We start from the raw sequence: 25,069 nt of genomic DNA on the forward strand, positions 1-25,069 counted from the left end.
TTTATATTTAAATCTTTTTATTAAAGTATAAAAAGAAACATTATGCTGTGCAATTGTTGTGTAGAAATTACAAATAGAAAACAATAACAATGAGCAACTATAATAAACCCTCCCATCACCACCACCTTCTACCCTTCCAACCCCAACAATAGCTGACTTCTACTACCCCAAGGAATCCTAATTCACCCTGTTAAAATGTCCAGGGGTACAAAATACAACCCACCTGTTCTGTGTGCCCTAGAGGGAATAAATATGCCCTATGAAGCACTGTTGTTATTTTTTAATCTGTGGATGAATAAGAAGTCAACAACAATCTCAGGATTCAGTCTAGCTCTCCTGTCTTCCACAGTCCTTCCTGCAATAGAATATGCCTTTTTAGAAGATGTGCTGGTAGCAGGATGTATAGGATCCTCCATGCAAATTTTGCAAGCTGTGGCCAGCATGTTTACTTGTTTTCACAAAAAATAAAAATATTGTTGTATGCATTAATCAAACATAATAACAGTCCAGTTGATTAACAGGCTTCAAAATAGAAAGTGACATGGGGAAAAAGTTTGTCACTGTCCCCATGGGAGCTGTCCCTGCCCCATCCCTGGGGGCTCTGTCCCTATCCCTGTGGTTACCACAGATCCCCGTGTCCCCGTCCCCATGCCATTCTCTACTGCTCGCTTTTGTAGGACTACTGCAGGACTAATGTGGCCGCTGGTGGTAGTCCTGCCCCAAGCGCACGCCATTTCTGGGGGAAAAAGAAATCCCCCCGGAAATGGCTTGCACAGGGAATCCAGCGGTAATGCTGGTTACCGCTGGGTTAACATGGGATCCCTTATCGCCACCTCAATGGGTAAGGGCTCCCTACCGCATGGCCACACAGCAAGAGTATCTCCCCTTGTGGCCATTTTTTGGGGGGGACTTTTACCGGCTGCAGGAAAAACTGCTCCTGCTGCTAGCACAAGGCCCTTTTTCCCCGCAGCTTGGTAAAATTACCCCTAAGTGGCCCTTCTAATAAAATGAGGTAAAATTTGCAGTTACCACAGCTTAATGCAGGATGTTACTACACAGTAACTGCTAATTGTATGCAGCACTTTTTCCCATACCTATATAGTAGGTATTTTTCCGTCCTTTGAATGGTCACAATTAAAAAAAAAAAATTCACAAACAGCTGAAGTGGAATTAGAACCTGGTTCTCAGTGTGCTGCACTAACCATTAGGCTTACTCCTCAACTACACAGATGTCTGGTACTTTCATCCTTACATTGTCTTCATGTTAGGGTAGGAAAATGAAGATGAATTTGGTTTGCTGACTAAATATGTGTAGATATATATCCCATGGATACTCCTTATGGATATCTCAAGAAGAGAGAAACTGATGATCAAAGCCCTTTGTATGCTTACTCTGTGTACCTTTATGTCCAGGGTTACATTAAAAATACCAATTTAATTCTCTTATAGGTAAGCCAGTGGACCAAACTCTGTGAGATCAGTATCCCCTTGGCTGTTGAGAGCTTTCTTCAAGATCCTACTACTATTCCACTGGAAATACTACAGCTTGAGAAGAAGATGGGAGAACCAGTCAGGGTGCACAATGATGACAAAATCCGCCGGCAGAAACTGCAACAGCAAATGAAGATGGATAAAAGGTCTGCTGAAGCCACTACAGAAAACAAGGGGGCACAAGTAGAAACCAAGGAATCTATGTCTGCTAGTTTAGAACTGAGAGCTGCCCTGTCCAAATTAACTGTGGAGGAAGTGGCAAAGGAGACCAATAGAGAACCTGCTTACATCAGGAAGACAAAAACTTCAGACCTCCCTCCTTTGGAGCACGTGTTTGCTGAAGGGCTGTATTTTACTCTCACAGATATCGTCCTTCTGCCCTGCATTCATCAATTCTTGGTAAGACAAATGGCATCTGGAACTAATTAAAGACTTAAATATATAGTAGAATTGGAAAAATGATTTAACTAGTAAATTAAAATATTATATCATCTGTAACTGATTTAAAAGTATCCCCCCAAATTCTGAAAACTTGTGTGCCCAATGTTATGCTTAGTGTGCATATTTGCAGGTGCAAATTACAGAATAACATCAGTTGCACTCATAACTTTATCTAATCTAATGTGGAACTTGTTTACCGCACAAATCCCAACTGGTAGTTCTAGGTGGCAAACAACATAAGAACCCCTACCAAAAAAACATATGGGGAATTAGATCAATCACAATACATTAGCTAAAGAACAAAAATTAATGGAATTACTTCAAATTAAAACTCTCAGGTCTTATCAAATAAAAGATTTTTCGGTTTCCTTCAAAACTGAAGATAATTCGATTCAGTTCTGATTAGATTGTGGAAAGAAAACATTAGCTCTAACTGACGCTTATATTGTAAACCTTTAACAATAGGATTCCTTAGTAAAAATGTATTTTTTTGTTACATCTGTACCCTGCGCTTTCCCACTCATAACAGGCTCAATGCGGCTTACATATTGTATACAGGTACTTATGTGTACCTGGGGCAGTGGAGGGTTAAGTGACTTGCCCAGAGTCACAAGGAGTTGCCTGTGCCTGAAGTGGGAATCAAACTCAGTTCTTCAGTTCCCCAGGACCAAAGTCCACCACCCTAACCACTAGGCCTCTCTTCCACTCCATTAAATACCCAAGAAGAAAAAAAAAATGAATGAGACAAAAGTTGGATTAAGAGATATGGTAAATTAATATGTAATATATAAGAAGATAAGAATATCCATGCTTTGTCAGACCAGCGGTCCATATAGCCCAGTATCCTGTTTCCAATAGGAATCTGGCAGAAACCCAAACAGTAGCAACATTCCGTGCTACCAATCCCAGGGTAAGCAGTTGCTTCCCCATGTCTTCTCAATAACAGACTATGGACTTTTCCCCCAGGAACTTGTCCAAACCGTTTTTTTAAACCCAGATTTGCTAACTGCTGTTACCATATCCTTCAACAACAAGTTCCAGAGCTTAACTATTCATTGAGTGAAAAAATATTTCCTCGTATTTCTTTTAAAAGTATTTCCATGTAACTTCATTGAGTGTCTCCTAATCTTGAAAGAGTACAAAATCTATTCACTTATACTCATTCTCCACCACTTACGATTTTGTACACCTCACTCATATCCCCCCTTAGCAGTCTCTTTTCCAAGTTGAAGAGCCTTAATGTCTTTAGCCTTTCCTCATATGAGTGGCGTTCTATCCCCTTTATCATTTTGGTTGCTCTTTCAACCTTTTCTAATTCCGCTATATCTTTTTTGAGATACGATGTCCAGAACTGAACACAATACTGAAGGTGAAATTGCACCATGGAGTGATGTAGAGGCACTATAGTATTCTTGAACTTGTTTGTCATACCTTTCCTAATAATTCCTAGCATCCTGTTCACTTTTTTGGCCCCCACTAATGCACACTGGGGAGATTATTTCAGCGTATTATCTATCATGATAGCTAGATTTGTCTTGGGTGCTGACTCCCAAGGTGGACTTGAGCATCAGGTAAGTATGATTCGGATTATCTTCCCAATGTGCATGACTTTGCATTTGGCCACATTAAATCTCCTCTACCTTTTGTATGCCCAATCTTCCAATTTCCTATGGTCTTCCTGCAATTTTTCACAATCTGCATGTGTTTTAACAACTTTGAATAGTTTTGTGTCATCTGCAAATTTAATTACCTCGCTTGTCATTCCGATTTCCAGATTATTTATAAATATGTTAAATAGCACTAGTCCTAGCACAGACCCCTGCTGCACTCCACTATTCACCCTCTTCTATTGAGAATAATGGTCATTTAACCCTACCCTCTGTTTTCTGTCCAATAATGAATTCCTAATCCACAACAGAACATTTCCTCCTATTCCATGAGTCTCTCATGAGAAAGTTTGTCAAAAGCTTTCTGAAAATCTAGATATACTACATCAACCAGCTCTCCTTTATCGACATATTTATCCATTCCTTCAAAGAAATAAAGCAAATTGGTGAGGCAAGACATCCCATGGCTGAAACCATGCTGACTCTGTGCAATTAAACCATGTTTATCTATGTGTTCTGTAATTTTATTTTTTAAAGTAGTTTCCACTATTTTGTCCGACTCTGAAGTCAAGTTTACCAGTCTGTAATTCCCCAGATTACCCCTGGAACCCTTTAAAAAAAATTGGCATTACATTGGTCACTGTCCAGTCTTCAGGTGCTATGGACGATTTTAATGATAGGTTACAGATCACGAATGACAGATCAGAAATGTCATATTTGAGTTCTTCCAGTATCCTAGGGTGCGTACCATCTAGGCCAGATGATTTACTACTCTTTTATTTGTCGATTTGGCTCAGTACGTCTTCAAGGTCACCAAGATTTCTTTCATTTCCTCCACATCATCATCCTTGAAAACTATTTGTAGTACAGGTAGATCTCTTACATTTTCTTCCAGAAAGATCAAACCAAAGAATTAATTCTGTCTGTCCACTATAGCCTTGTCCTCCCTGAGTGCCCATTTTGCTCCTTCATCATCTAACGGTCCCATGGATTTTGTCACAGACTTTCTGCTTCTGATGCACCTGAAAAAGTTGTTAATGTGAGTTTTTGCCTCTGCAGCAAGTTTCTCTTCATGTTTTCTTTTAGCCTTCTTTATCAGTGTTTTGCATCTAACTTGCTGTTGCTTCTGCTACTTCTTATTTTCTTCATTTAGGTCCTTTTTCCATTCTTTGAAAGATGTTTTTTTGACCCTAATATCCTCTTTCACTTCACGCTTTAACCATGCTGGCTGTCATTTGCTCTGCTTTCCACCTTTGCAGCCAATTCATTTAGCTTCTTTTTAACCATTTTACTCATTTTATCATAGTCACTCTTTTGATAAATAAATGCTGCTGTAGTAGGTTTTCTTTGTGACTTCACTCCAGATATTAGCTCAAATTTTATCATGTTATGATCACTGTTTCCCAGTGGACCCAACACGATACCTCTCGTACTATGCCCTGCATTCCACTAAAATAGTTCCCCTTCTTGTTAGTTCCTGGACCAGTTGCTCCAAGGAGCAGACATATATTACGTCTAGGAATTTTACCTCCCTAGCGCTCCTTGATGTAACATTTATCCAGTCAATATCGGGGTAATTGAAATCACCCATTATTATACTGTTGCCCAATTTGCCAGCTTTCCTAATTTCTCTAAACATTTTTTCATCTGTTTATTCGTTCTGTCCTGGCAGGCAGTATTACAGCTCTACCTCAGTGTTTCCTAGGTCCAGTCCTGGAGTATCTCTTACCAGTCAGGTTTTCAGGATATCCCCAATGAATATGCATGAACTTGATTTGCATATACTGCCACCATTATATGCCAATCTCTTTCACGTATGTTCATTGTGGATATCCTGAAAACCTGGTTGACAAGGAGGCATATTTTCAAAGCACTTAGCCTCCCAAAGTTCCATAGAAACCTATGGAACTTAGCCTCCCAAAGTGCTTTGAAAATATGCCTCAAGGGGTACTACTCTACCAGAATACTCCTTCCCTTCACACATGGAATTTCTATTCATATGGATTCCATGCTGCTATCTGTTTCATGTAGAATATTTATTTTGTTTGACTCAATTCCCTGTTTAACACATAGCGCAACCCCGCCCCTCCAATTAGATCCACTCTATTATTACAATATAATTTGTACCCTGTTAATAAAGTGTCCCATTCATTGTCCTCCTTCCACCAGCTCTCTGAGATGCCTGTTATATTGCATCCCCTGGTAGGCAGACCCTGGTTACAGGATTACTTCTGACTTCACCAGAGTGATACTCTCCTTTTAGGGGAGACTTCCGTCCTCCAGGGCAGCACAGGACCTGCCAGACTGGAAATGGGACTTCTGTACATCTTCCCTCTAGATCTTCTCTCTGTACATCTCTGTCTCTTTCAGCTTCTTCAAGTCTGCTGAAGACTGAAGTAGGCTCTGCTGTGCCTTCTAGAGGCTATCTGTTAATGCTTAAGGCTGTGACAGAAAGTTTAAGCATAAAACTATGGGGAAAAGGGTTTTACACTATGGAAACTAGTTAATAAAACTTGCTTTTTAAAAATCAAAGTGGCTTTATTAATAAACCTACAATTCCTCTTTTATCCCCAATCTTTAAATCACCAAAGTACAGAGCAGAATAATGTTGATTTACTCAGAGAAATGTCCTCTTCTATGATAACAGTACTTGCAGTTTTGCAAATACTTTGAAATTTTAAGGAAAGCCTATGAAGTCTACAAAGATACCCAGAAATGCTACCATATTTCTTGATCTGGAAAATCTGTCAAACTGCTGTATTTTGTATCAGCTGGATTGTCCTTAAGAGCATAGAATTTAATCCTATATACAACCAATTGCAGTAATCCAATGGGACAAAACCAACATTTGTACCAATAGGGTGAATTGATTGATGCTCATGGAAGTAAGACCTTATTAGATGTAATTGTCTTAATCGAAAAATAGTTTTTTTCCATATGTTAGACTCTTCTTTTTAAAAAGTGAGAGGAATCCAAGGCAACACCAAGAACCTTTGAGCTGTCATCAACATGTAATATAATTGATGTTAACTAGCGATAATTGGCTCTGAGTAGTGTTAATTGGTATCAGTTAGCCGTTATGCACTCAACTGACCTTAGTCAATATTCTTTATCATGTGCATGGAAAATCCATAGTGTGCAACTACAAGGAGGGGGGTGGACTGGGGAGAGGGCCATGGGTGGGTCAGGTCGTGCACAGGACTTGCACGCAGTGGAGATGGCGAGGCTTGTGAAAAACTGAAGGAAAGGTGGATGGTACAAAGTACAGGCAGATCCTGTAGGAAAATCTTTTGCAGACTGCCATAGATTTGACCTTTTGGCAAGAGCAGACTCTGCTTTATGTGGATTTGATATCTGCCTAGGGTGGCTGAATTTGGGGAAAGGGTAGCGATATGGTTCTGGCTTAGGAGAGAGTGTCCGCTTTCTTTCTTTTCCCCTGTCAGGCTCTCCTGGGCCCAGAGCTATAAGAAGACTGACCCACAGGCCCACACTCAAGCACTGTTGTGCCTGGCCCTTCCTTCAACAGGAAGTTTATGTCAAGAGGAGGAGGACATGGCAGCATTTCAATGTGGGCCTGTGCTTAAGGACCCTGTGCAGTGCTCAGGCTTACAGCTTTGAGCTTGGGAAGAGATAGGGTGTGGTGGTGGCAACGGCAGAAGGCCCAGAATGGAAGAATAGTGGAAAAGCTACTACTACTACTACTTAACATTTCTAGAGCGCTACTAGGGTTACGCAGCGCTGTACAATTTAACAAAGAGAGACAGTCTCTGCTCAAAGAGCTTACAATCTAATAGACAAGTGAACAGTCGGATAGGGAAGGGGAGATGACATACTGGGAGGAAGGAGGAGGTTAGAGTGGAAGAGGAAATGCAGGCCACTTGATGGGGGAAGAGAGGGAAAAGGGAGATGCCGACTGAATGGGGGGAGGGGAAGAAGAGGACAAAGAATAATGAGATACTGGCCACCTGGGGAGGGTATAGAAGGAAAGGAGAGATGCTAGCCACCTTGGGGGAGGTGACAGGGGTGGGTGGGAAAGCAGATCTTGGCCACCTGTGGGGTTTGTGAAAGAAGGAGCAGATGCTGGCCACCAGAGAGTGTAGGAAGGGAAAGGAGAGATACTAGACTACAGGAAAGATGGAAGGGGGGTGCTGTACAGTGAGAGAGGAGAGAAGGGCATTGAGCCACCCATTTGAGGGGGGGATACAAAATTGAAAGTTTACCTAGGGTATCAGATACCTACGAGCTAATCCTGTATTCAGCAGGACAATGATCTTAAGCACAAGGAGAAAGCAACACTAGAATGGTAGGCACATTTCCTAAATGACTCATTGTGGTTTGATTAGCTGGAAAAGTGGCATATAAATAAATATACAGCAATAGGGCTTTCACCAAGTATTGCTTCAAGGGATGTGAAGGCTTATACAATCAAAACGTTATACTTTCTTGTTCTTAATTAATTTTGAATATCTCTATAATTGGTCCTTTCCATTGGAAGTGTAGAGTATGTTGTATAGAATAGATAAGTAAAACAAACTTGTACATTTTTCATATTTTGTTGTCTAAAGAATACATTCAAAACGCATTAAAGTAGAAGAGTGTGAAGACTTTCAGAAAGCATCGTATATCCCTTACTGGAATCCAGTATGTTCTTTAGTGGAACTCCATAGGTGAAGTACCATCCCAGGGATGCTTCTTGTGGCTATTCTTGCCATCTACCAATGGATAGCACTGTTGCACTGTATAAATATTGATTGAAGGTCACCTGTCAGCAAAATCCTTTCAGTGTTTCAGTGTTATTGCATATGGATGGTGTGTCCAGTTGCAGTGTTTCCCCAGTGCAACTGGGCATATCAGGTAAGGTTTAATTTCCCCTTAAGTTGAATTTTATTGTATTTGGCTTGTAACAACTAATCAATCAGAGAGAACAAAAATAGCCAATTCTAAATAGCATAGGACCCGATTAGTAATTCCAGTAGACACAAAAGAGGGGAAAATATAGTAACTAGCCCCATGGTTAGAACTCCTGCTATTCGCCAGTTGGACCATAGAACAATTTATACGGCTTCCTGAAATATTCATTTGTGTTTAAAAGAACCAGGATAATAATGCTAATATAGAGAGCTAACAATGCTTTAACATATATAAGCCAGCACCAGACGCAGTGCATTTGCAACCATATGGCAGTCTCTTGGTTTCTGTCAGATTCTGTCTTGGTCAATGGGAGATAACTCTTATCAATAGAACTTTGTGGTATTTTCTCAACATACTATTACGCAACCTAAGTTAGATGGGTTTAAGACCATTGTTATGGTTTATGTACGTTTACGTACTTTCACGAAATGCCTAGCCACCTGCCTGAGGTTATCCTACAGCCACTTAGAGGGTCTATCCCCAGCACAGCTCAGGTCTACCTGCACCTGCCACTTATGCGCTACACTAGCACCCTCCTTCCACCGACTGGGTCACGACTGCCTCTGGACGAATCTCCCGCTATCAAATTACCCCCCCCCCCCCTGTGATTTCTAGGTTATTGGGGCCGCACTCCCAATGGTCCCACAGTCCCACAAAGTACTCACAGATCCAACACACAAACCACCAGGATTCTTTATCAGTCTAGACAGAGAGTCAATAAACTAAATTTTGTATATTGTCTTAAAAATTGAATAGTGGAACAAGGTGCAATCAGCAAACAACAGGTAACTGAAATATGGATCAATTATAACACTAACTAAACACCTGGGAAGATCAGGACATATATCTGCTCTCAAGTTATGATGTGTTTACAGGACCTTAGCAAAGAGATTTGTCTCTCTTTTCTTCTTGGCTAAGACTTGAGCAAAAGCCCCAGTACACTTCAAATGAAAATGAGCTCCTGGGCCAATCAGAGCCCAGAACAACAACATTTCAAAAATATACTGCTTCTTGCTTACTGTTTGCGTGCTAAAACTAAAGAAAAGAACATTAATTTTTATGTAACAGCAAAGAAACACCACATGCTGGCCAAATAGGAGAAATACACTTCAGGACATAATGCAGGAAAATATCCAATACATTTTACAGGCTTAAAACACACTGTTTCTTCACACCTACTTCTGATTTCCTATTCATTCTGGGCTACTGTGCACTGTCTTGGGTGGATCTCTCTTAAAGGTATTTAATAAATCCTAATGAATAAACAAATATATCAAAATCCTGTTGCGTTCTGCCTAGGGTTACCATATGTCCGGATTTCCCCAGACATGTCCTCTTTTTGAGGACATGTCTGGGGCATCCGGCGGGTTTTGCCCGCCCACCTGTTTGTCTGGATTTCTGGACAAACGGGCAGGCAGGCGAGCGGCGCCGTGGGTCTCCCCTCCCCTTACTTACTATCTGCCCTGGTGGTCTAGTGACCTCTTTGGGGCAGGAAAGAGCCCCACCTTGCCCTGGCTGCATCCTTCTCAGTCTCGGCTCGGGATTCAAAATGGCCGCCGAGTTGAAGCGGCCTCGCAAAACGTCAACTCTCGGCGGCCATTTTGAATCCCGATCTGAGACCGAGAAGGATGCAGGGCAAGGCAGCAATCCGGGCAGAAAAGAGGGGGGCTCTTTCCTGCACCGAAGAGGTCACTAGACCACCATGGCAGTAGATAGTAAGTAAGGGGAGGGGAATATGTGACAAGAGGGGAGAGGAGGGGAGGGGAGGTGACGGGGGGGGGGCAGGAGAGGGGAATATGTGACAGGGGGCGGGGTGAGAGTGAGAAAGGGAGAGGATCCGAAAGGGACGTGGTGTGGGTGGAGCAGGGGCGTGGTGTGGGCGGGGCAGGGGGCGTGACATGTCCTCCTTTTCAGAGGACAAAATATGGTAACCCTAGTTCTGCCATCGACCTGGGACTGGCAAGAAGATTCACCTTTCAGCAGGACAATGATCTTATAGCATAAAATAATAATCCACAGATCAACAGTCAGAAAAGAAATGGATACATATATTTGTGCACTATACACAACGTGCAGCTAAATGCCCCGTTTTACAAAGCCGCGCAGCAATGCCAACACAGCCCATTCAAAGTGAATGGACTGTGTCTGCATTACTGCACTGGCAGCCACTAGCGCAGCTTTGTAAAAGAAAGCTTGTATCTAGATTTTCAGAAAGCTTTTTACAAAGTTCCTCATGAGTGTAGGCATACATTTACACCTTTGGAGGAGCTATGTATTTGTGTGTGACACATTTGTGTGGTTGGAAAATAGTTCTAGTTGCCTGTTTTAAAAAAGCACACAGGTGTCTTATTTCTCAATAGATTTACCCCCTCTCCTTCTAATTCTATAACAGGACGGCTTTGCAACCTTAAGTTTATAGAATGCTGGCACTTGTGCGGGTGAATATACACTTATGCACGTAAGTACTAGCAGAACATTTAGTGGTATTCTATAATGTATATGCGCAAACGCCTTAGTACATAAAGGCATGAGGATATTCACTGAGGAGGAGCATGGGCAGGGCATAGGTGGGGCTGACATTTACATGTGTACTATAAGTTACATGCTGAACTGCTGCATTTAGCTATGCCCATTTACACCTGCTGTAGACTTGGTGTTATATGGGTGCATCTAAATGTAGGTACATTGATGCCGACTTACTCCAGTATTATATAAGTTTTCTTATAGAATAGGCTCACTGTGCACATTAGTTGGGTACATAAATTGTGGCTCTAAGTTATAGAATTGTCCCCTATACTTTTAAATACTAGACTTTGTTTTCTGTGTGTGAAGAAATGGGTTTATTTGAAAATTTCCTATCCTCTCTGTGGGTAAAAATATGGCCTGATGATAATTTGAGTATGTGTGGCTATAATGGCCTACTGTATTGCTTTTACTATAGTTGCTTTTTGCCAGTCTACCCCCTACCTTTCTCCTCCCACATACTAGTCTGCCTATGGTTAAGCTGGCCCTGTGGGGATGCTGTACCTTTCCCCAGCTGCCTCTGAACGGAGCTCATGCTCAGTTGTGTGGCATGGTAAGAGGGAGAATTGCCTCTCCCCCAACAGATATCAGGAGGGTAGGGTGGAACATTTTCTCTTGCAGATTTTGGAGAAGGAGGGAGAAAAAGCTTGCTTAGAGGAAATGAGAAAACATAGGGGGGAACAGGATGAATATATGAAGGAGAAAACGTGGCAAAGAATGGTAGTGCTGAAGAAATAAAGAAGAGCTAGAGCATGCTGTAGAATAGGGGATTGGTGGAAAAAGAGAGTGAGAGACAACTGGAGGAAGAGGGGGAAAAGAGGGAAATTACCAGAAAAAGGGTAGCAGAGAGAGAGAACAGGAAGGAAGTGGGAAAGATGAAAGCACAGGGAACAGGAAGAGAAATCACGGAAGAAAGAGAATAAAACAGAACAGCTAGGGATACTTCCACATAGAACTGAATGTTATTTATTATACTGCTAAGTATCTTTTTTGTGTGTTTTGTGTTATGTTTGAAGGTTTTCGTCAGCAAGAAATGTGAAGAAAGCCTGGTATATTTACCACTGTTATCCTGCTGGTACCGACGTATTCAGGCAGTACCTGGAGTGAAGAAAGCTGCTGCCAAATGTGGCATACAATTTATACCTCTTCCTGATACATTATTTTCAAAAGATGGAAAACCAGTGAATTCTATCACAGTTCCTGAAGAAAAGAAAGACCAGATGGATAGTCAGTTTTTAGGTGGACCGAGACCAACCATGAAAAAGTTAATGGTATGTAACCCCTGGCCTCATATGATATCCTATGCTTACAGGAGGTAGGTCAGAAGATACATTCAGATATATAAGGAGTATGAATATACAGGAACAATTCCCTCCCCCTTTACCTGAAAAAACAGGGTTCTGCGATACTGATCCACTAGAGCAAGACAGAAGGTATAACCGGCTGCTTGGAAGATTTCTCTGTCAGTTTCACACAAAAGTTAACTAGAGAGGCAAGGATATAATTCATAACAGTAACTTTACCAAAGACAACTGGATTTAACAAGAAAAAAACAGGAATAACAAGGTAAAAGGGCATTTATACAAGGAAAAGAACCGGTATATAATAAAGATATATAGTTCCTCCTTTTAAATAGCAAATATTACTGTAGGGCTTGGGATTGCAATCAGTTAGTTGTCAGACTGCTATTAGGTGAATTTTCGAAAGAGAAGGGTGCCCATCTCTCAAGGTCGCCCAAATCGGCATAATCGAAAGCTGATTTTGGGCGTCCTCAACTGCTTTCCGTTGCGGGGACGACCAAAATTCACAGGGGGGGGGGGTGTCGATCCGTACCGAAGGCGGGACTGGGGCGTGATTAAGAGATGGGCGTCCTCAGCCGATAATAGAAAAAAGAAGGGCGTCCCTGACGAATACTTGGCTGACTTTACTTGGTCCATTTTTTTTCACTACCAATCATCAAAAAGGTGCCCGAACTGACCAGATGACCACTGGAGGGAATCGGGGATCACCTCCCCTTACTCCCTCAGTGGTCACTAACCCCCTCCCACCCTAAAAAAAAATCTTTAAAAATACTTTTTTGCCAGCCTCAAATGCCTTACTCAGGTCCATCGCAGCAGTATGCAGGTACCTGGAGCAGTTGTAGTGGGTGCAGTGTACTTCAGGCAGGCGGACCCAGGCCCATCCCCCCCTACCTGTTACACTTGGGTTTTGGAGGGCTCACATTTACCACTACACCAGAAACCCACTGTATCCAAATGTAGGTGCCCCCCTTCATCCCTAAGGGCTATGGTAGTGGTGTACAGTTGTGGGTTTGGGGGGCTCAGCACCGAAGGTAAGGGAGCTATGCACCTGGGAGGAATTTATGAAGTCCACTGCAGTGCCCCCTAGGGTGCCTGGTTGGTGTCCTGGCATGTCAGGGGGACCAGTGCACTACGAATGCTGGCTCCTCCCACGACCAGAGGGCTTGGATTTGGTCATTTTTGAGATGGGCGTCCTCTGTTTCCATTATTGCCGAAAACCGGGGATGACCATCTCAAAAACGACCTAAGGACGACCATCTCTAAGGTCGACCAAAATTTGCTGATTTGGGCGTCCCTGACTGTATTATCGAAACAAAAGGTGGATGCCCATCTTGTTTCGATAATACGGGTTGCCCCGCTCCTTTACGGGGCCGTCCTGTGAGGACGCCTTCATGAAAACTTGGGCACCCCCGTTCAATTATGCCCCTCTATGTCTGACAAAGAATGTATTAACTAATATAAGTTCAGTTCAATAATGATATAGCAAGGTGTTGAGGCCCAGTCGGAGCTCTTATTACTTTCAGATAGGATTCCAAACGGATAATACAATAACCCTGTATTATTGTTGGGATAGTATGTCACCTCTGTGTTTAAATTTAGAGGGAGAAAATACTTTTTTCCTTTCTTTTGGAGTAGTACAATTCTGTTTTGTTTTTTTCAAACAAGTTTGACAGTTTTTCCTGTCAAGTGAACACAAAAGAGTAAACAAATCCTTCCATGAACAATCCTCAGGCAAGCAGAGAGTGGAAGGCACCAGGATACAGTTCAGGGTGGTCAAAGGCTCAACTTATTCATGAATTCCAGGAGACATATGTAGAACCACTTTCCAATGCAGAATGCACTTGGCAGAAGAACCCAGCGTTTTCTCTCCTTTTACAGTAGAGGACGCCGTTGGCTTTCTACTGATTTTGTTTACTACTTTCATATTGCAGTGAGGCTTATCTGTTATTCGTACTTCTGGCAAACTATATTGTGATCACAAGAACCGCTGTCCATCAGGACTTTTAGTTGGTAGCACTGTCTACAAGACCCCTGATGAAGGCACTACATGCCGAAACAAGGCCCGTGTTGGATTCTTCTGCCAAGCGCATCCTGTATACTGTATTGTTAAGTGGTTCTGTATATGTCTCCTGAAATTCATGAACACATTGAGCCTTTGACCAGCCTTGAACTTTGTTTTGGTGCCTTCCACTCTCTTTGCTTGCCTGAGTTTTTCCTTTCATCCACTGTCTGTGAGAGGCACATGTAGCTAAAGTATCCTGTGGCTGTGTGTGTTTCCTTTTGGGCTTGTGAAGTCTAAATTATTTGTTGTGATTGCTCTGATATTCTGTGAGTTCCTAAAGCTGATTCTCCTCTCTCCAGCTTGCAAACCTGCACCACTCCAAACCGTCTCTCTGAAAACTCATGACCGTTCCTTTAGGCTGAAAATCTGAGTCCTTCAAAGTAGCCAATAGGAGTTCTCTGCTTTTTGCAGTGGGAGGAGTCTCTGTTGCTATTTAATGTGGGACCTGCTTGCTTCAATTCCTGTTTATTTCCTTTGTAAGGGGTTCAGTCAGTTAAAGGAATATCCATCTGTCTTACAAATACATAAAGGGGCACCCAGTATAAGCTCATTTAAGCCCATTTTCAGGTAGCCTATTTTAAATCAATCTTATAAAGCCAAGTAGGTGTCTACTTGTCTTTGTACAAGTAGCAGAAATTGCACCTACTTTCAGGCACAGACACTGGAGCAGGAGCAGGGGTAAATATCTGCATCTATAATTTTTCAAGTACACGTATAGATTAACGTATTTTATATTCTACATCTCCATGCCTATTTATGCCTTCCATCAAAGTACTCCTTAGATTTTCTAGCTGTGGTTGTATATTTCTTCAAGTGGTATCCACTTCATGAGTCTCTTCTCCTTGTACTGGGGGCATGCATTTACTGAAAAACTAATGATAAAATAAGATGACTGAGGGCATTTTCAGTTCTGTCAACTTGAAACAAACCAAATAACCATAAGATAGTTCCGGCTCATTACAGTGATTTGAACCATTTGTTTTCAGCAACATTGGGGTCAATAGCTTGCGGCAGTCAGCATTTTTTAAACATGCTGGTTGCTGCAGGCTGATTTAGAACCAGATTAGAGCCAGGCTGAATATCTGGTTCATTATGCAGGTACCTCTGATGTTCAGTGTTAGTACCCAGGTAGCTGGCCGGTACTAGCATTAAATATTGTTTGTTCCTTACCTTGGAGGGGAGGGATTTGTGGAATTTTTGCCAGATTATTTAAGACCTTGTAAAGATTATCAGCAATTTAAGAAATTGTTGAAAAAGATTAATCTGTTTTAGCAGCTGTTTCTAGTATGTTTATGGCGCTTAAGATTTAAGCGTTTTTTTTTATGTCTGTTTAATGTCTGATTGATACGTTTTATATTATGAATGTTTATATTGTAACCCGCTTTGATTTTAAAGTGGGATATAAATCCTTGAAATAAATAAATAATAAAATTGATAAGCCCAGATAATTTCTGGCTCTGCCCACACGACGCCCTGGCAGGGTAGTCTCACTAGATATTCAGTGACACTAACTGCATAAGTGTCGCTGAATATCTGGCTAGGATCCGATCAACAGGAGATAACTGGACAGGAACCGCTTCTGGTTAACTTGAGAGAAAATTTTGTAATGCTGCAATCCAGTCCCCAACCCCCCCTTCCCCCCCCCCCCCCCCCAGCCTGGCTACTACTTCATCCTACTGTGCTGACAGACATTTCTGTGGAGTACACTGTTATTTGGATATTTTTCTCAGTAAGAAGGATTTTGAAACTCTTATTCGAAGAAATTTCAACTAATGAAATGGTTACCCCTTCTGACAAACAGTACAGCAATGATTTATTGGCTTTTGTCAGTCAGTGAAATACTCTAGCTCCTAGTAGCATGCCACAATCAAATGTCATTTGCTTTACATTCTTAAGATACATGTATTAGCTCCATTTGATTCTGGAAAGGCCTGGGAGAGTAGCTCATTGGTCATGACACACAAGCTTAGTAAAGCTGCAATGTAGAGAGTCTGCCATTTGAAATGAATTGATAGTGTTACCTGAAATAGTTCTGAGATTATACCCTCTGTAGAGAGCCCACTTAGTGAAATCCATCAAATTCTACCGCCAAAAAATTCCTCCTGGCCTGACTTGCAATTGTAGTATTGTTCTGTCAGTTGCCACCCTCTGATGGCATCGGGCTCATTTGTCTTAAATCAGAGTCTAAAATTTCCTTGGGGGATCAATTTTATAGTCTGCTTTTGCTGATTCATCTGTGAATTTAGGTTCTGGCATATCTTACAGCCTTGACCAAGGGAGTTTCCCTCTTTGCAATGATAGTGTATCAGGCTGTATAGTTGGTTGATTAGTTTAGTTCTTTAATATACGCTAAACGTATAAAATATCAAAGTGGTTGACAGTTCCTCAGTTTATGTAGAGCTCACCTACTCTGCTACCAGAGAGAGCAAGAAGAGGCTTCGCGCTATCGAACCGGGCTTTATTGAAGACAAGTCTCGCTGCTGTATTTTGGACAGTCTGTAGTTTTCTCAAAACAAAGCCCTTACACCCAGCTAATGTACCATTGCAGTAGTCCGTATGACAAAGCACCAATGATTGTACCATATTTCTAAAGAGTGGTCTTGGGAAGAGGTGGCGTATTCCCTTTAGCTTCCACAACATGATGAACATCTTCTTGGTTTGCACCTTTGCTTGACTTTCAAATGTTAAAAAACGGTCAAATATTACTCCCCAAATTTTCAAACTTTCAGAGATAGGAAGGGTTACACTATTGACCACAATAGAAGTGGGATGGATGAACTTGCGCTGGGAGGTTCCTCTTCCTAACAGAGAAATTGGCGGAAGTTATTAAGACTACCAGTTCCATTAAATCCCTTCATGTTTTCTTTACTGTAATTTCATAGAGCCTATATGACCTAGTTCAATAGTCAGTCCAAATGAGCAGTGAATATCAGCCTTCTTCCTGTTTATGCTTTTTTGGAGAGATGATACATGTGCCCATGTCCTCTGAAACCACTTCTGTGTTTAACAAGTGATTGATTGACTGGGCTGTCAGCTGAACTGCTGACACCAATGGTTATTAGTATCTTAAAATGTATCTTGCCTGGTCCAGAAGTCTTATCCACAGCACCTCTGTACCTTCTACAAGTCCTGTCTTTGAATACTACGTTATTGCCAAAGATTGATGTTTAGCAAATAGGAACTCTGGTTTTAATGCATTCAAATAAGACCCTTGGTCTTTTCCCAGTGTGGCATTACGTATGTACTTATGTAAGTAGTAATATATATTTTAATTAAACCAAAATTATCTATTTTAAAGGTTTTTTATTTGAAAACTAAAGTCCCATCTATCAAACAGAGCCATGGACAGCTTCAGATTCTAACCTCAGGCAGTTACTTGCTGTGGCACAGATAGGACAGCAGGAGAGAGAGGTCCGAGGGGAGACAATACATTTCTCTCCCCATGTCTTTACCACCATCACAATGTGACCTCGTAGTATACCATCTATACCCAATCTTAGCCAGGCAGGCACTACAATTGAAGTATGACAGGAAGGAAAAATAAAATTTCATATTGGCTGTATGTCACAGAGGATAATAACATGCCTGAACTTAGCTTAAACACCATCTGGTAAAAAAAAAAAATATATATATATATCACCAGCGTGTTTCCACTTCTTTTTTGTAAGGAGTCTAAGACAAAAATCCAGCAAATAATTACCCTACAGCCAGTGTAAACTTAGCTTAAGTCATGGCTTTCCAGCTCTCTGCTGGGGACTCCACAACAAGATGGGTTTCAGGATATCCACAATGAATATGCAAGCGAAATAGACATGCTTTGAAAATCCAGCATAGTCAAATTTATCTCATGTATGTTTAATGCGGATATCCTGATTGATAACTCTACAAAAATCAACAGAGGTGTGGGAACATAGAAAATCAAATTTTATACAAAAAAAAGTCCTACCATAGAGAACAAATCAAAATACTAATAATATATCGGAAGGAAAAGCCTCAAAGATTTCCAGGTCCATACGACCTATAGAGCTGTACTGATCATAGATTTTCTTCATCATTGGCAAAAACCTTCCATATAGTGCACAAAACAAATCAAAAGAAAAACTTTCTTAAAGTGACCTTGTGCAAACTTTTCAAAAGTCTTTTCCAAAATATCCAATCTAAATGTGCAATTTATATCATTAATATCACAATTATCTTAGAAGACTCTTTATGAGCCAGCTTCTCATTTCCCCAGGACCAATGGTGGCCAGCATTTCGCAAAATAGCATTTCCAACTGTTTCATCAGGGTCCAAATCACAGGGGGCTATCAAAAAAGAAAAATCAAGCTCAACGTCTTCAATCCACATACAGAAAATATGATTTTGAGAGCCTATGTATGAGCAGCTGGAAATTTTAGCGCTGCGAGAGAAGTAAGTTTAGTACGATATTTTCTATATGTGGACTGAAGATATTGATGTTAATTTCTCTTTTTCTTTTCTGATAGCCCCCTGTGATGTAGACCCCGATGCAGCAGTTGGAAACACTATTTTGTGACATTCTGGCCACCATTGGTCCAGGGAACGTGAGACGCTGGCTCGGGAGGAGTTTTCTAAGATACGTTCGATATTAATGATATAAATTGCACATTTAAGTTAGATATTTTTGAAAAGACTTTTGAAAAGTTTTCACATTTAAGTTGGTCACTTTAAGAACGTTTTTCTTTCAATTTGTTTTGTGCACTATATGGAAGGTTTTTGCCAATGATGAAGAGTAGATCTATGATCAGTACAGCTCTATAGGTTGTATGGACCTGGGATCGTGCCTGAATAGATATGGATGGGCTGGAGTGTAAATTTTAAGGGGTTTCGACGTTAGCTTCAGAACTTAATACAAGAACAGTTCTGGGCAGACTTCTATGGTCTGTGCCCTGAGAATGGCAAGGACAAATCAAACTCTGGTATAAAGTATCACATACCACGTAAAATGAGTTTATCTTGTTGGGCAGACTGGATGGACCTTACAGTCCTGTATCTGTCGTCATTTATTTCATTTACTATGAGATCTTTGAGGTTTTTCCTTCTCATATATTATTAGTATTTTGATTTGTTCTCTATGGTGGGACATTTTGTTTGTATAAATGTGATAACCTGATGGATAACCTGAAAACCCATCTCACTGTGGGGTCCCCAAGGCAGTTTTGGGACTGCCACCTGGCTTAAGCACTAGGGTTAATGATGGTGGTAGTGATATGCAGACACCTCTGTTAAAGGTAACACCCCTGAAGTAGTTATAAGCCATAGTGGACCTACTGCAGCAGGAGATAAACTAATAAGTTAATCAGACTATCTATGGTTAACCAGACTCTTGCTTTTCTTCCTACTTTTTTAAGACGTCGTCATCTTTGTTGTCCTAAATTTCTCATAGAAAAGTATGACTCAAGAACTCAGGAATCCATGTTGGTCTGTAATATTCACTGAGGAAGAAAATGAGGCAAATACAATAAAATAAGAGAAACCATGCTAAAAGACAGGTAAAAAGGAAATAGTGTCCTTTTTTTTATGCCCAAAACCTGCTTTTAAATCTAGAGGAGAAAAAAACCCAGCTTGCCAAAAACTGGAAGAGTGCAGTTGTTTGCAACTGCAAAAATACTATATAAAGGAATAGTCAGTTGTTACTTTTTTCTTGCTAGTTTTTCCTATGTTCATTGATTATCCCTCGTACTTTACTCCACCATTCCTCAAAATATCATGAAACAGCACAGTTTCTTCCCTTTTTTTTCCATTGAATGAAGTTTGAAAGAAGTATATTGTAGAGGCTTTTGTTTTATTTTCATATCAGCAAATTTTTGTTAAAATGTCCATAGAATTGATATTAATGGCTTGGTTTACAGTCATAGAAGCCTTAATTTGAACTATTTATGTAGTTGATAAGAGCCACATATTAGGCTTTATTCAGTAGAAGCATATAAATCAGATAGTCTAGTAAAAGCAATAAAGGAAAGAAAGAAATTGTATATGGCTGTTCATCATCTGTACTGAGTTGGTGAGTGAAAGGTGATAGCCCATCAAGCCTTCCATTAAAATGGACTAGGGATTAGAGCATTTTCAGGAGGCAGACCATGGAAAATAGTAGCCTTTGCGGCTCGGTGTAGGTTAGATTTTATGATTTAAAGGAAGTCAGAGTTTTTAATATATATTTTAGTTTAGTGTACAGTTCATATACCACCCTTTGAAGTCAGATGAGGACATAGCAAGGTGGTATATAACAACTACAAAAACAATCCTAGAGGAAGTAATAAAAGAGGGAGAAGAAAGAGTTAGTTATCCAAGAATAAAAGGAAGCGTGGCCAAAGTGGCTTGCACTGTGCTTGGAGCCCCAGTTTGCCCTAAAAGCAAGAAAGAATAAGTGAGTCTTCAGCACTGATTTGAAGTGGGAAGAGTTAGGTTCATCCCTTAAGTGTTGTAGTAACGAATTCTATTCTAATGGGCCATAGTAAGAGAAAGTAGTATGTCTAGTCATATCCAGTTGATGGGCAGATGGGGATAGAAAAGTCAACTGATCAGAATATTGAGAGCGAATAGGACAAGCAAATAGGATAAGATGATGAGTAAGACCAGTGGCACAGCCAGACCTGACATTTTGGCTGGGCACTATATATATATCAAACTTGATCAGATATGTCTACTATAATGGCAAATATGTCAATACACATAACAGTATAATTACAGCAATGGCATATACTTTGATTATAACAAATGTAAATGCCTGATTAAGCAAAACAGGAAGAAAACCTTTTGAAGTCTTTTCCCCTTCCTTTGGCTGTACTGCTTTCTCTCTCTTCTGATGCTGGCAAAATAAAATTGCCACAGTTTGGCACATATCCTTCAACTTTGCTTTATAAGAAACTTATATCAAAGGACAGAACGAATCACAGATGAAGAACAAACCAAAAAACTTTACTGAAAATGATCTAACATGACCACGTTTCGCCTGAAGGCTATGTCAGGGGCATTTGTAAAAAAACAAAAGTTTAAAATAAAAACAAGAACAAAGCCATCTCTTATCAAATGTAGAAAGTACAGGTGTGGCTACATGCACTCAAGAAGTGTAACTATTTAAAAAGAACAGTGCAGTGTGCTTTAATACAAAACCAGTAAGTGCATAATATGGAATGCATATTGTGTTGTGGGACAAAACACATTTTTTATATATGTGTTTGGTGTAGTGAGACAAAGAAAAAAAAATCAAATGCAGTTTAAATAAGGAGTACATGTCTAATAGGGATTGACAAAAGGTATATCCTCTATAGTCGGCTCGGCCTTCTCAAAGGCTAAGAGCCTCTCTGTATATAGGCTTATAAAAGTACCTCGTGGGCAGCACTAGTGATGTTTTAGATAAAGTAAATTGGAATTTGGTGCTAATGTACAATTCCAAAGCTGTATAATAGTATCTAGCAAATTAAGTTGAGAAACTATGTTTGCTAAAACATGAGGCGCCATCTTTTGGTGTTGAATATATCAATAATTCTGTCATAGTCCAATGAATCACACAGTTCTTTCAAATGATAACAGTGACAGATTATGGAGGCAACTGGTGAGCATTTAGGCTCTTGATGCTGTTTTGATCCTGTTTACAGTTGAAAACTGGTAAATCACGTTTCAAAAGTGCTAAACCCCTCCGAGAAAAGCTGCACTGGCTCCCAATCAAAGAACGTATCATCTTCAAAATCTGCACCTTTGTCCACAAAATTATCTATGGCGTAGTCCCAGGATACATGACAGACCTCATAGATCTACCAACCAGAAACAGAATCGGACCATTACGATCATACCTAAATTGCAAAGGACTTAAATACAAAACAACTTACGCATCCAGCTTCTCCTACATAAGTGCACAACTATGGAATGGACTCCCAAAAGCTGTAAAAATAATTCATGACCATCTAAACTTCAGAAAATCACTAAAAACCAACCTGTTCAAAAAAGGTTTACCCCACCGATCCAGCATAAATCCCAACACCCAGCAACACAGCACAACCAATGATTGTAATGGACAATATACAGTCTTCATCCCCTTCGACCTTCAAGGTGCCTGACACACACCTACCTTATTCGACCACAATACAACCTTGTATTTGTTATCAACCGACTGGTGAACGCCTTTACGGTATTATGTAAGCCACATTGAGCCTGCAAATAGGTGGGAAAATGTGGGGTACAAATGTAATAGATAAATAAATAAAACAATCATTCCACAGTGCAAGTTGACATCGGCAGAGTGATAAGTACTCTTAAAAGGGCATTGACATTTGGGAAAGTGTCCACATTGCAGTTGTCTAGTACTTCGATTAAAGATGGAAAATTTATACCTTCTGCTACTTTGCATTTTGCTTTGAACAGAAGAAGATTTACCCAAACTGGAAATAAAACAATGAATCACCAAACTTTATAGGTAGCTTTGTCTTTCGAGAGGAAGAAACATCCCACTTTTCAATATCATATTTCTCCATGAGATCCTCTGTTAACTTAAGAACTTTATCAAAGTCATTTGATGTGCTCTCCCTAAACTGAACAAAAGCTTCTTTTAGACACTCTATAAGATTAATGCAATCTGTAACAGACAACATGGCACTCTGTAGTCCTTTTGTGGCAAGATCACTGCTTTCAAATAATTTCCCAAATGTAACTGCCAGAAATAAGAATTTCTTTGTCTCTATCTGATGTAGAAGAGAGAGGGAATTTAGTTTTGTCTGTCCAGCAGCATTTGAAAATTCAGCAAGCACTTCAAAAATAACATAAAAAGTGAAGTGCTTACCCCACCCAGAATCCCACCACCACCAGCCAGCATTTTGAGAACAAAAAAAAAAAAAGTATTTCAAATTTTATTACTTGCAGTGCTGGGCAGCAGCTTGCAGTAAAGGTGCAACTGCCACGTGGTGCAGAACACCCTGGCTCCTGTAGCTGACTCAGGCAGAGTGTGTTGTGGCCCACCGTGGGGCACTACTGGGATGCTGTGGAATGCTACTGCACTAACGCATAATGTAAGAGAGCTAAGAAGCCGCGCCTGCTGCTATACACCCAGGTGGCACCAGCCTTTCCATCTGGCAGTGACACTGCGGTCCGGGCCCAGGAGGGGGGAGAGGAGGAGCAGACAGTGCCGCTTGGTCCCAATTCCTGGCGCCTGCAGCTGAGCGTGCAGCTATTTTTTAGCCTGTTGAGAAGATGATGAGCCGCGAGAACGAGGCTGAGTGCGCCGTGCAGGATGAAACATGAGTCATCAGCACGCAGGGGGCTGAGAAGGAAGAGGATGTCACACAAGCTGCATAGCTGCGACCATGTTTATTCTGTACCGAGTCTGCCCAAAAGGTAGGTGGGACTAGGAGATCAGGTGAGCGAGCCATGTCGTGACAACGGTAGAAATGAATTAGTGAAAGGCTGCTGCTTTGGCTTTGCTCTGTGTGCTTTAATTCAACAGCGCTTAAAACTGGGTGGGCGAGCCTGAGCCGAGATTGGATTGGTATTGCACTTACCAGATATCAAAATTTATAAAATCTTTTTAATTGGCTTTCTCATTTGCGGAAGTTAAAATATGGAACTCATTGCCTTTATTTATTTATTCAGCAGTATGATAATTACCCTTTATTTCGGAGAGGTTTAAGCTAGTTGTTTAAGAAGTATTTATCTTAAGCTATGGGTAGAGATATTGGTAGATAATGGGGCTCATTTTCAAAGCACTGAGACTTACAAAGTTCATGCAGGCTGGTAGAGCCGAAACACAAGTTGTGTCGGGTCACCTTTATTTTTATTGAAGACTGTTGTTAACAAAGATCTTTTCTGGACACCATCTGCGATAAGTAATATTTATCCTTCAAGTTATTTGCACATCCAGTTGATTGCTTTATTTTGTGTTGTATTTTTAACTTTAAAATGTGTTCTTTAGAAAAGAGATTACAATTACTCTGTTGTTTGTGATGTGATTGTGTTAAGCTACATATGCTTGCTTGCTTGTTGTACAGGAGAAAGGGATTGAAGCCAGGTTTTCTACACATCCCTGTCCCAGTTGGACACTTGACTGGAAAAGTCTCCCTACAGAGGTCAGCCCAGCTAAAGGTGGGTGTATAGCATTTATATTACCAAGACACAAAGACTTTCTTTTATAGTACAAAATGTTAGGTACCCATTTGTCTTTTTTGTTTTGTTTCTGTCTGCACCTTATATATAGGTATTACTATAATTAAATTTAAGATTCCTTTTCTCCAAAGTAATTGTTCCATATACTTATATAGCCATGTAACACTTTGGGTACTTTCTATCATCTCCTTTTTGATGTAATAGCTTTTTTTTTTCTCCATGTGTTCTATGTTAGTAATTGGCTACATTTTGCTGCTTATTTTTCCTGGAATACGCAAATACAGTTCCACAGGGGAGACAGACTGGCAAAATAAGCCCAGAAAGACAAAAGGGGTCAAAATTCAAAGTGATTTAACCAGGTAGGAGAGTCTCCTGCTGGTTAAATTGCTTATGCCTGTTTAGCCATTGATATTCAAGGGAACTTAACCAGACAGTGTCCAGTTAGTGCAGGGGTGGTCCATGGGCAGAATCAATAGTTAACCAGTTAGTGGTGATATTCGGTCTGCTAACCGGTTAAGTAAGTGGACAGCAAAAAGGTTGTCATAACTTTATCTGCTGAGCTAACTGGACACCAGTCTGAATATCAGCCAGTGCCTACTTCCAGGTGATCACACATACCCAGG

At 40.7% G+C, this 25,069-nt stretch overlaps 1 protein-coding gene across 1 annotated transcript in view; it reads left to right on the forward strand.

The window, feature by feature from the left end:
• GSTCD (glutathione S-transferase C-terminal domain containing) overlaps nt 1–25,069 on the forward strand; it is a 222,208-nt gene that overhangs the window by 33,221 nt on the left and 163,918 nt on the right. The window contains exons 3-5 of the mRNA XM_030192516.1: nt 1,450–1,890; nt 11,990–12,244; nt 24,332–24,425. Coding sequence (XP_030048376.1) covers nt 1,450–1,890; nt 11,990–12,244; nt 24,332–24,425 — 790 coding nt within the window. The remainder of the gene's footprint in view (nt 1–1,449; nt 1,891–11,989; nt 12,245–24,331; nt 24,426–25,069) is intronic.

This window comes from Microcaecilia unicolor, chromosome 2 (genome assembly GCF_901765095.1).
Source record: "Microcaecilia unicolor chromosome 2, aMicUni1.1, whole genome shotgun sequence".
NCBI classification, from domain to species: domain Eukaryota; kingdom Metazoa; phylum Chordata; class Amphibia; order Gymnophiona; family Siphonopidae; genus Microcaecilia; species Microcaecilia unicolor.